Raw genomic sequence first — 12,449 nt, forward strand, 5'->3', positions numbered from 1 at the left:
TACGCTATGTCCTTACGAATTACTTTATTAAGAAATTAGAGACTTGATTGTAAATCACAGTGGTACGTTTTTCAAGCTACGAACTGTGGCTTGGCAATTTGTTGCTGTCTGTTGCAAGCCAAAAAATGGACTTATCAGCAACCTTCAAAGAGGCTGTCGAGTTAAGGGGGAAAAATGGCCACTCACCGATGCACTTTATTTGAAAGGGACAAGCGGACATACAAACACACAAATTCAAATTGGAATTCACAAGGAGCATGGAGGAGAAACTAACACTGAACTAATGACCAAATGGAGCTGGCACACTATCTACTACTGTTACTGTGTGTTACATAAAACTCTGCTCAGTATCAGTAATATGCTAAAAAAGTCAAACACCAGTTTTTAGCCTAAGTAACAACTAATGTATTCCATTAGAAAAATGCATGTAGCAGCAGAAGCAGAAGGCCATGATAAATCTGCTTCCTGCACGTGTGTTGTAGAGTGAAGACTGGAAGATAGAAAAGTGCCCAGAAGCCTCAAAGACCTTTTTGTTTTTCTTTGTGCGGCGTGATTCCTTTTCCTATTTTATTGTCCTTGTCTGTCCATGTGGCCCTCCTAAGTGCCTCCCCTCTCTGCAACACACACATCCACTGCATGCATTAGCAAACAAATCATTTTTGCACCCGGGAATGTAAATGAGGTACATCTAAGAGGGGAGCGGGTGAGACTTCAAAGGATGCATGGTTTATTGTGCATGTGTGTGAGTGACAGAGGACCCCGCCAATTTCAAGAGGTTCGGGATGAAAAGGAAGCCAACATCTATCATCCTGTGTTTTATTAGTGATGCACGTGCTGCTCATCGCTCAGATTCTGAAATCTGGTTTGTGAGCAGTGCTGGCTAAAAACACCACTGAAGGTCATTATTTAATACTTTTTAATATTTGCTTTGAGTCTTTGTGACATTGCCGCCCGTCATGACTTTGCCTGGTGTTAGTCAGCCAGCCTGATGAGCCACAGACAAGCCTTGGCATTAATTAGGGATTCTTCCGTAATCCCGTCAGTGATTGGATTGTGGCAGACATTCTGCACTGTGTCCAAGATGCCAACTGTTCCAGGTGACAGCTGCGGCGGGCAGTGGTGGTTATCCCAGCTACATGAAATGATGAGACTTGACTCGACTGTAGATTAACACAGTCGGCTAGATGCTTACATACATTTGACGCATTAGTTAGAAACATCATGAGATTTATACATATGCTCATACATAATCTCGATTTTTAGTGTACCATGTCCCGTCCTCTCTCCGCAGAGGGAATAACAGGTCTGAAGGAGCTGGCCTTCCTGCGAGACCTTGCCGAGCAGAATTGGGTGAAGTATGGGGTCGACCGCTTCCCTGCGGCGTCCTCGTCAGGATCAGCCGCAGCGCCCGTGATGCCTGTCGTGAAGGGCAGCATGATGGTGCTCAACCAGCTCAGCAACCTGGAGACAACAGTGGGCCGCTTCTATAGCAACCTGCCCAACCGCATGATCGACCTCGTTCGCTTCAGTCTGCCCTACGCTGACCCCATGGGAGACGGTACGTGATCAAGAACATCTACAACCTGATGGGAGATATTACCCTTATGTAGATAATTTAAGATTTGTGATTGGCTAAATTAAAATAATCTTTTTTAGGGCTGAGTTTAAAAAATGGAATAAAATATATTGAATCGATTTTCCTTTTTGAGCCCAATGTCGATTCATAAAACCATGAATCATTATTTAAATATCTTTTTTCCCTCCATAAATCCTGAAGAAAATAGAATTTTAAAACTTTTTTTGTATTTTACTGTTTTCTTGAAATTTACTGTTCACATGAATTGAAAAATATTTTCTTACATTTATGGAAAGCCTGTCTTATTGCACTTCAAAACAATTCAGGATTGTTTTAGTTTATATTTACAATTATTGAATTAGAATTATGAAAATATTTTCATCTCATCCTTGCTGATGTTTGTGTGACACCAGAGTGAATTATATTTCATAATAAATCATTTGACCAGTTACTGCCATGGCAAAATTTACTTGATTATTAAAATGTAATATTTGTGGAGTTTTTAATCCTGGCCTTGACATTTAAGAAGAATTTATGTTCCATAATTAATCAATATCGGATTGAACTGAAGTGAATCGAATCGAATCAAATCAGGAAAAATTTAATCGAACTTTTGTCAATTGAAATCAAATCGAAGTTAGAATTAATACCTGTTCTAATCTTTTGACAGTGATAAATCCAAAATTACACAGATTCCAAATAGCGTCAAATGTTTAATAGAAAAATGTCAAAATATAGATTTTTCTTTTCCTAGCTAACTGCATTCCATTCCATTCCATTTTACAAATAATCCTACGCATCTGTTGAGAACAGGCAGCACATTTATGTGTTTGTGTTTTGAATGACAGCGGTTGCAGATAAACCAAACCAAAAGATAAGATGAGACTGATTTGAAATGCTGCATGTTGTGTGCATTCTCTTTCTTTTTCCAGGCTTTATTATGACCGTGAGTCGGCCCTGTTATTTCGGGAACCTGCTCCTGGGTGTGGTTGGAGTGGACGTGAACCTGGCCTACATTTTGGAGGATGTCACATATTATCAAGACTCTTTGGCTTCGTACACCTTCCTCATTGACAACAAAGGTCAGTCCAAACTAAGTCTCATGGGCCTCGTCATCGGTCTCAAAATGACAGTCTTTGTTTATAAATTTAATTTACCTTTGCTAAGGGACTACATTTATTCTGTTTGTTCAATTTCTTTCATTACATAGAAAAAAAATTGGGCGTATGCTTACATGAAAATGCACAATTTGAATGAAAAGTAGCAGAGAGAAGAATAAATCCAATTCTTTCTTCCTCTGTCATCATAAAATATTTTACTTGAGCATTTTTTTTTTTGCACTTTTAGGGACTGTGTCAGTTCATACCATGATATACCGCATATATGATTCATATACAAAGTTTGACAAAAAGATTTTTTTTTTATGATGTCGAAATTATGGTACATGCACTGACTAGCGTTACATCATCCAATGCTTTGTGTGAATGGCAGACTTTTTTGCTCAAACTTGGGGAAGCACCATTGCTTAAATTTCAGTTGCTCACAAGAGCAATGGTGAAATCCTCTCTCTCCAATCAGATTGTTTGATGTCATCCCAATACTGATGCTAGCCTACAGGGGCCGTATTTGCATGAGATTTGCTCTTTGATATGCTGTTTGATGTAATAATAAAAAAAAAATCTTTCTGAGGCACCATGGAGAGCATATCATCATTCACACGCAGTGTGTCAGGACATTTAAATTTCTAGTTTGAAGTCCCTTTTTTATTTTATTTTATTTTATTTTATTTATTTATTTATTTTAAGGTGCGTATAAGCACATTTTAATGGCCATGTTTGTTTTTCCCAGGTTATACCTTGATGCACCCATCATTAACACGGCCTTACCTGATGACCGAGCCTCCTCTTCACACAGACATTATCCACTATGAGAATATTCCTGGATTCCATGTTGTGCGACAGAACATCCTCAAGTGAGAAAAGCTGTGGAACTTGAAAGAAAAAAAAAAAAAGTTGCTGTCCATATGCTGTTATTGATGAATGCTGTGCATTTCCTGCAGCCTCCCGTTGGGCAGTCAGGTCATCGCGGTTCCAGTGAACTCATCTTTGTCCTGGCACACGAACCGACTCCGAGACAACAGCAAATATGCGTACAATGTCAGCTATGCTTGGAAGCTGGTAGGTGTCGCAGGAGAATGACTCATTTCTTGGCGCTGTCATACATTTTGTGCATTACTGCATACACTTCAGTCTGTTCAAGATGAAATCCAAAACCCCTCCTCACATTTAAAGGGGAAGTCAACCCACCCCCAAATTCTTGATAATAATATGTTCTACGCAGCGGCACTAGTCTAAGTATTGTATTCTGTTCAATAATGTGTTAGTGAGATATGAGTTAAGCAGTGAAATCCAGAAGTTTTTACCAATATCAGAAGGTGGCCATTTTGCCACTTGATGTCGAGTGAAAATGACAACACAGTTACTCAGGTCTCAGGTAACAACCAATCACAGCTCAGCTTCAGAAAACAGGTTAGTTGTGATTGGTCTTTGCTTGAGCCCTGAGCAACTGACGTCATCTTCAGTTGATCGTAAGTGGCAAAATGTCCGCCCCAGAGATGGATAAAAACAGCTGGATTTTGCCGCATAACTCATATTCTATAAATGTAATATTAACTAATTTGCTCCCAAAAACGTATAAATACGTTCTGTTTTAAATGTATTAAGTGTCCCAAAGACGTATTTGTTTTTTTGTTTTTTTTTGTTTTTTTTTTGTTTTTATGCTAGAGAATACAGATGGCTTGGATGCAGCTTTCAAAGGCAGAGAACTGGTGAGAAAAATGGTAGTTAATACAAACACGGCCAGCAGGTGGCAGCAGAGTATAATAGATCAACCAGGGCCATGATGAAAACAAGCTGTTTCCCCACAATTCTAAGCAGATTTGTGAATAATGATGAAACTCAGCTATATTCTAATGCTAACTGCTGCAAAACGGAAACAGATAGAAATATATAATTTTTTTTCTGATGAAAGAAAGAGACTAATGTTTTCTTTTGGCTGCCTGTTTTTACAGCAATAGAACATAATATTCTGTGGGCAAAAGCCAGTAAAACAGTCGGGAGCGAAGGGGGTCTCTTCAGTGAAAATCGCTCGGAGTGAGTGAGTTAATCAGAATGTCATGTTTAGACTAGTGAGGTCACATATAACATAGCCAACTGTATTATTGTCAAGAAATGTTGGTTGATTTCCCTTTAATAAATTCAGATGTTTGATATGACCTTTTGCCTTTTTAGGTTCAGGACACGTCGTTTATCTTGTGCATCGTGTACGTGCAGCCAGAGATTCCAGTGAAACAACTCAAAAATCTGAACACCGCACCCAGCTCCAAGCTCTTGTACCATCGTTTGGACTTACTGGGTCAGCCCAGTTCTTGCCTCCATTTTAAACAGCTCGCCACCGTTGGTAAGACCAAGCTAAATTCCTCCCGACTCAAAATTTTTGTTTTTGTTTTTGTGTGTTTGGTTATCAGCTCTGAAAACCTCTCTGTCCCTTTCTTTGCCTTTGTCAGAATCCCCCACAGTGATGCTGGCAGCTGGTAGCTTCTCATCTCCCTATGAGCACCTCAGCCAGCCAGAAACAAAGCGCATGGTGGAGCACTACACAGCCTATCTGAGCGATAACACACGGCTCATCGCCAACCCAGGCCTCAAGGTACACCGCAACAAAAATGCATGCACAAACGATGCCTTCGTTAACGTTGTTTGAAATACAAATATTTATATTCATGACTCATACTGGCAATAAATATGTGCCTGTAGAAGAGAGAGGGATTTAGGAGAGTGTTTCTGTATTAGGTAATGAAGCTCTGCATCTTTAAGGAGGGGACAAAACCCCCATGTGGTTTTGGCAGTCAGTTTGCATTCCTGGTGTGGGGGTGGTGGGGTGTAAGGGGTTTGAACTCAACCACACTTGCAGCTCTGATGCCCAGGCATGTCTTAAGGCCCCCCTCATGTGACCAATCACTCCTTTCAGACGCTCTAAAAACAAAACAAAAACAAAAAAAGCAACACAGCAGTTGTCAAATGTCTGTCACATGGGCCAGAACTATCCCGTAAGAGGGTCCAGTCCATATCATGTGACGATCACTTATCGCTTAAATAAATTCTCATTGATGCACTTGTGATGGCTAAGGCATGCCAAGTTTTAGGAACAAGATAAGCCTACTGCACATAAAATGTGGTGCAACCAAAGAATACTGTGTTTTTGGACTAGTTGCACCAGTTTAAGAAATGCATTATAAAGAAGAATAAAACATAAAGTGGAACCTCGGCGTTCGAACGTCTCAGAACTCGTACAAATCGGACTTGGACCAAAAAATCTGAGTAAAAAAAATACCTCGGACTTTGACCTGATTCTCGGAGTTCGAACACCCAAGCAAAGTAAGCAAAGCCGAACGTACCTTCAACAGGTTGCCGAGTGAAGCCGAGCAATGCCGAATGCTCACGTTGCAGTAGGTGAGACGACGCGCTGCTTATTTCTAGTCAGTCCTTCACGAATGCATTTGGATTTTTCCACAACAATTTTCTTCGCCATGGGCCCAAAGAAAGACAATAGTGCCAGTGGAAGCAAAAGAAAAACGTGCAGTGCTACGAAACTAGTGTTTTTCCGATACCATTTTTTGCCTCCCGATACCGATTCGATGCTTTGCAGTATCGGACGATGCCGATACCATACCAATACCTAAAGTTTTTTTTTCTCAACATGAAAAAGCTGCCCTGCCATTGGTTTAGAGCATTCACGGGCCAATAGGATATCTTAGATCAGCATGCAGTGAACATGTCACATATCAGTAAATGTTGTGCACGAGCAAGACACAATATGCTGTATCCAAAGTCCTATATTAGCCTTGGAATTAATGGTATCGGCATGTTACTTGTTAGTAATCACCGATACCGATACCACTGTTTTAGTGCAGTATCGGGGCCTCTGGCGATACCAGTAACGGTATCGGAACAACACTATGTGAAACCACAGTAGATTTAGGAAGGAGATTATCGCGCCGTTGTAACTACTTCCGTAAATACCAGTACTTTTTAAAGAAGTGAATTTTTTGTCCCGAATAGACTTGTAATTATTTGGAACAAAACAATACAAACAATTTGGAATAATTATTTAGTTTATTACGAGTTTGTTAAGAAAAATGAGCTGAATGTTCCCCATGAAAAAAATGAGTTTGACATCGCTGTAATACAACAATGAGATTTTCTTGGTGTATTTAAAGGAACACGTGACCTGTTTTTGCCAAATCAGAAATCTTTTTTTTTTTTTTTTCCTGTTTCCTGAAATGAATGTCCCTCGCCATCACCTGTTTACCTTCTTGTCTGTCCTCTCTCACACCCCCTCCTGCACCACCACAGTCCTCTGTCAGGAACGAGGTTATGGCGACCAGTCACGTCACGGATGAGTGGATGACACTAATGGAAATGAGTAGCCTTAACTGCTACATTGTGCGGCGTTACATAGCAACACCCAGTGGGGTGCTCCGGATTTACCCTGGATCGTTGATGGACAAAGCCTTTGACCCCACCCGCAGACAATGGTGAGGCTTACTTTGGATGAAATGAAGGGGCAAGTGTGTTTGTGTCGGCGTACTGAATGCGTGCCCAATGATTTTCACTCATTGTTGTGTCAAGATGTTGTAAATTATTTTCTCGTTATTTTCTGACAAATTTTATTGAATAAATGTATCTGTTGTATACCTTGTGCTGTACAAAAATGTTGCCATGCTAAATCACATAATTTCTTTCCAGGTACCAGCACGCTGTGGCTAACCCTGGCCTCATCACCTTTACTGGCCCTTACTTGGATGTGGGCGGCGCAGGCTACGTTGTTACCATCAGCCACACCATCCATGCCTCCAGGTAAGAAGATGGATGCTTTACTTTTTGAACTACAAAGCGCAGTGGCCCCTGCAAGAGGATTTCAGATGTTCAGATTGCGTGATTGATTATATTCCAGTAGATAGATAGATAGAGAGAGAGAGAGAGAGAGAGAGTATTGTGTTCTCTTGCTATAAAAACATGGAGTCTATTCTTTCATCAGGGGAAAAAAAGTACATTTCTTCCTGTTTCCGTTTTCAGCATTTAGCATTAGAATATGGCTAAGTTTCATCATTATTCACAAATCTGTTTAGAAATGTGGGGAAACGGCTTGTTTTCGACATGGCCCTGGTTGATTTTGTTTATGCTGCTGCCACCTGCTGGCCGTTTGTGTAATTACTCCCATTTTTTTTTTTTCACCCGTTCACTGCAGCTGAGAGGCTGCATCAAAGCCGTCTTATGCTCTAGCATAAAAAACATAAAAATGTATAAATACGTCTTTGGGACACGTAAAACATTTAAAATAGAACGTATTCATACGTTTTTGGGAGCAAATGCGTTAAATAGATTTGTTAAAGCGACTTTTGAACAAATTTGCTGCATTTCGAAGGTTTTTCTTTTAATTTTAAACAGAATAGATAGCTTTGTTTAAAAATTCTAACAAAAATTGCAGGAAGCTTCCAGGGTCATCAGCATGTTTTTAGCTAAATTAAAAAGTAAGCAAGTAAATAGCTCCCTAAAGTTTTCTACTGTAAATAAAGTTTTACAAAATTTCAACATGTTTTTTTTTTTTTTTTTTTTTGAGTAAAAAGTGTAAGGAGTTTCCAGTTTGACCATCATCTTTTATAAAGTAGAAATTTAAATAAATACATAAATGAAAAGCTCCCTGTATCCCAGCGAGCGACAAATGCATGCAATTGTAGCTTATTTGGGGTTTATTTATTTTGGGTTTTCGTCAGGGTTCGTAAAAGGCTTCAAAAGATCTTCGCAGACAGTGAAAAATTGTCTGAACATGTTAAAAATTTCTTTGCGACAAGTAAAAACTGTCTGTGAACATCATACAAATCCTGATGAAAATGCAAAATTCGCAATGCTCGCAAGCATTCACCGCTCAGTGAGATACCAGCTTTATCGGCTTTCAGATTCGGAGAAAGGCCGATGACAATATTGTAGCTACAACTGTTTACTAGGAAATACATAGACAGTATCTGCAGGTTTAATAAATCGAGATTAGTGTGGCATGTTTTGACTTAACATGGTGTAGTTTGTCTGCGATTGGCTGGCAACCAGTTCAGGGTGTCCCCCGCCTACTGCCCGAAGCCAGCTGGGATAGGCTCCAGCACCCCGCGACCCTTGTGAGGAGTAAGCGGGTACAGAAAATGGATGGTGTAGTTTGTATGAACTGCAAATGTGCAGTGAGTTTATTAAGGGAAAATAGTTGTGCTATATTGAAATGAAGATGTTTTTACCTTTTTGTGCCCCCGGTTATCTTCCGTATTCCCTTTGTAGTTCTCAGATGGCCCCTGGCTATGCAGTTGCCGTGATGGGTATAGACTTTACCCTTCGCTACTTCTATAAAGTTCTGTTGGACCTGCTTCCCATTTGCAACCAGGACAAGGGAAACAAGATCCGGTGGGTAGAAAATGTCCTGGCTACAAGATTTACATGCTGTCTTTTCTCTTCCTTGTATGCGTTCATGCTTCTCTTCTTACTCTGTTTTGTTTTTTACCGTCAGTTCTTATCAAATTCCTCAGTTTCTTCTGTTTTTTTGCATCAGTGAATTCACAAGCGAAGAAAAATGAAAAGAGGCGAGAGGAGATAAGCTGATTATCTTGGTATTCACGTTGGAGATGAGCCTCTCTGTATCATCTGCCCCACATACTTTCTTTAGGGTTTATGTCTTCTTTTTTCTTTTCTTTTTTTTTTTTTTTTAACTTTATCTGATGCTTTCACTCCCTCCTCCCTGTAGTTCCCCTCCCTGTCTTTCTGCCCCCAGCCGCAACTCCTTTCACGTCCTTTCTGTTGTCATTGAGAGGGCATGCAAAATAGGATTAAGCGAGAGAGGCTGAAAGTGTAAAGGAGCGGGTGGGATTTGGCAGAATGAGTGCAATTAGCTGCTTGGTCCAGCAGAGGAGGGATAAAACAACATACCATCTTTTCTTTTAACTGATATGATGACTGTGTGCGTGCATGCTTGCGTGTGTGCGTAATATGTGTATATATATGTTTATATATATTTATATAAGGGGTGTCTGGCGATTACATTTTTTTTAAATCATAATTAATCGCATAACTTCAATAGTTAACTCAGGATTAATTGCAAATTTTCTATCTTCTAAATGTAATATAATGTGATAAAATGTACAGTATTTTTTTCCATTTTCATGCTCTTGTTAACATATAATTGGGAAAAAAATAAACTATATTATATTCTACTAAATAGAAATATTGCTGCATCTTTTAGTCATTGATACAGTAATTTCATAATAAGCCATAAAATTGAGTTAAAATTAAAAAGATGTACTGTACTGTAAAAACGAGTGTGATATCGATTTGTGTTGAGGTCATTTGTCTGCCACTAGATGGCATAATTGAATTTGGAAGACGTTGGTGACAGCTCAGTGCATTCTTCTTTTCATTTTAGGAGCTATCTAATCTAACTTGAAGCAAGTTGTGAAATTCTGCACATTTTTTAAATTGTAAAATACAACTTGACCCCAGTCTCCACAAATCTATTCATTATTATTAAATTTATTACTTCTAAATTTTGACGTGGATGTGCCTGCTGGGCTGCCAGTAGAATTCCCCCAGTACAGGCTTTCCAAGTAAGGGGCTGGCATTAATCAAGCGTCTAAAAATAAATAAATAAATAAATAAATAAATATTTCTCATTTTCACACCCCTAATAATAAGTTGTCTCTTGTAGGTGCTTCATAATGGAGGACAGAGGTTACCTGGTGGCCCATCCCACTCTCATTGACCCAAAAGGTCATGCCCCTGCAGAGCAACAGCACATCACACACAAGGTATAGAACCCAACACAAGACGCCACCAGGACACAAAGCTAAATTGCACGTTAAACGCAAACAGATATATACGGTAAAATCCATGAACACCACGACTGTTTGTGCCATTTTGACTAAATAAATATTGTATAACAATAAAATATGCTGCTATTGACAGGCACATTGACAGATTCTTTATGCATAAAAAAAAAAATAGAAACGTGATAATTATTAACATAAAATATTTTAGTATCTCTAATATGTGTTAAAAATATTTGAATATATTCTTTTTTTTTTTTTTTATTTCAGGAGCCATTGGTTGCCAATGACATATTGAACCACCCCAACTTTGTAAAGAAGAACCTGTGCAACAGCTTCAGTGATCGCACTGTGCAGCGCTTCTACAAGTTCAACACAAGCATCATGGTAAGAAAGGACTGGGAAAAGGAAGCCTTTGTAACATGTGATGTAACGCCGCCACCTTGTGGTTGTCTTTGGTGGTACAATGATGAATTAGATTCCCTTTGTGCCTGAAGCCTTCTCCACTGCCAATTCATTAAATTGATCCAGTGATTGTTTTTCCTGTGTTGTGGATGCTGTTAACTCTTTTCATATTCACATTCACACCGACTTTCTTCCTCAGGGGGACCTAACCAACCTTGTCCACGGCAGCCATTGCTCTAAGTATCGTTTGACTCGAATACCTGGCACCAACGCCTTTGCCGGGATCGTCAACGAGACGTGTGATTCTCTGGCCTTCTGCGCTTGCAGCACAGTGGACCGCCTTTGTCTCAACTGCCACAGGTACCATCACACGTCACATTTACCTCATTCAGTTTCCAAATTTGAATTGCACACATTAGTGTATTAAAGAAATATTAAAAATAATTTTAAAAAAAGCCCCTGTTTCTTCTTTTCGGACTCATTAAAGCTACTCTATGTAGGATTTCCCAAAAAAATATCTTAACAATAGCCTTTTTATTTGACCATTTATGACTGAAACATATTCTAATTAGTAGATCAACATCTTCGCTGTTCACAATGGGTACTCCTACAAGCCTCTGGCCAGTATTATTTAGGAAGCGTCCGGTCCGAATCCTTCGAATTTCCCGCCCTCTGTCTGCGGGATGTGACGTCATGCGCGTCATCGTCAGTTGTTTCCTGTCGCGCGAAGACGGAACTAGTACAGATTTTCGCTGCCCCAGACACCCGCTGTTACTCCGCGGAAGGCTGCTTAAAAAAAAAAAAAATGAAAACAATGTCAAGTGCCAAGAAAAAATAAATCTAAACTTGATAGTGACCGACGTCGGGCAAGACCGAGAGTGAACATTGGTTTGACATTTCAGCGGTGGAGAGAGTTGAGCTCGGACTTGGATTAGAAAAGTGATTCACAGCTGGCTTTTTTTCTTCTCCAAAAGGTAAGAAACGAGTATCTTGACATTTAGAAGAAAATGTGTTGTTTTCAAATAGCAGTAACCTCAAGATCGATCACTTCTCGGTCGTAACTATTGGGGTGAAAGTGAGGTGGACGGCAACATTTAGCGTGAAAGGGGCGGCAAAGTTGAATGTAGTAGAACAGAATGACTTTATGAAGAACAGACGTTCCATTCCGCAGCGTTTCAATCAGGCTAAATGTTGCCTTATTTTCCTCCGTGAAAACAGCCTATTGTAGCTACATTATGCTAACGGAATGTGAACGGTACTACTGAATGGCGATAACATTCACGGCCGTATCACACTAAGTAGTGAATGGGTCTATATGTTTTTCACAATCGTCAGTTTCCATAAATGACAGCCCACCTTTCGGCTCATGCACAATGACGCTAGCCTGGGGGCGACATACACTAATAATGACTAGAATCAGGTTGACGTCCGTCGAGCGGGATGACTACAATATGTAACTGCATATTAACATCGGAATGAGGTCCAATTAATTGACGTAATTTGCACATCGTTTTGGAGTACAGCACAGGACTGGACTTCGACCGACTA

The 12,449-nt window shown here is 39.8% G+C and overlaps 1 protein-coding gene across 1 annotated transcript in view; it reads left to right on the forward strand.

Moving 5' to 3' along the window:
• The window catches only part of cachd1 (cache domain containing 1), a 69,120-nt gene that overhangs the window by 45,807 nt on the left and 10,864 nt on the right, over positions 1–12,449 (forward strand). Inside the window, exons 9-20 of the mRNA XM_077534825.1 lie at positions 1,292–1,558; positions 2,509–2,658; positions 3,425–3,548; positions 3,636–3,753; positions 4,867–5,035; positions 5,142–5,284; positions 6,991–7,172; positions 7,384–7,494; positions 8,962–9,084; positions 10,379–10,478; positions 10,767–10,883; positions 11,101–11,261. Of these exons, the coding sequence (XP_077390951.1) occupies positions 1,292–1,558; positions 2,509–2,658; positions 3,425–3,548; positions 3,636–3,753; positions 4,867–5,035; positions 5,142–5,284; positions 6,991–7,172; positions 7,384–7,494; positions 8,962–9,084; positions 10,379–10,478; positions 10,767–10,883; positions 11,101–11,261 (1,765 nt within the window). The remainder of the gene's footprint in view (positions 1–1,291; positions 1,559–2,508; positions 2,659–3,424; positions 3,549–3,635; positions 3,754–4,866; positions 5,036–5,141; positions 5,285–6,990; positions 7,173–7,383; positions 7,495–8,961; positions 9,085–10,378; positions 10,479–10,766; positions 10,884–11,100; positions 11,262–12,449) is intronic.

This window comes from Festucalex cinctus, chromosome 10 (genome assembly GCF_051991245.1).
Source record: "Festucalex cinctus isolate MCC-2025b chromosome 10, RoL_Fcin_1.0, whole genome shotgun sequence".
Lineage (NCBI taxonomy): Eukaryota > Metazoa > Chordata > Actinopteri > Syngnathiformes > Syngnathidae > Festucalex > Festucalex cinctus.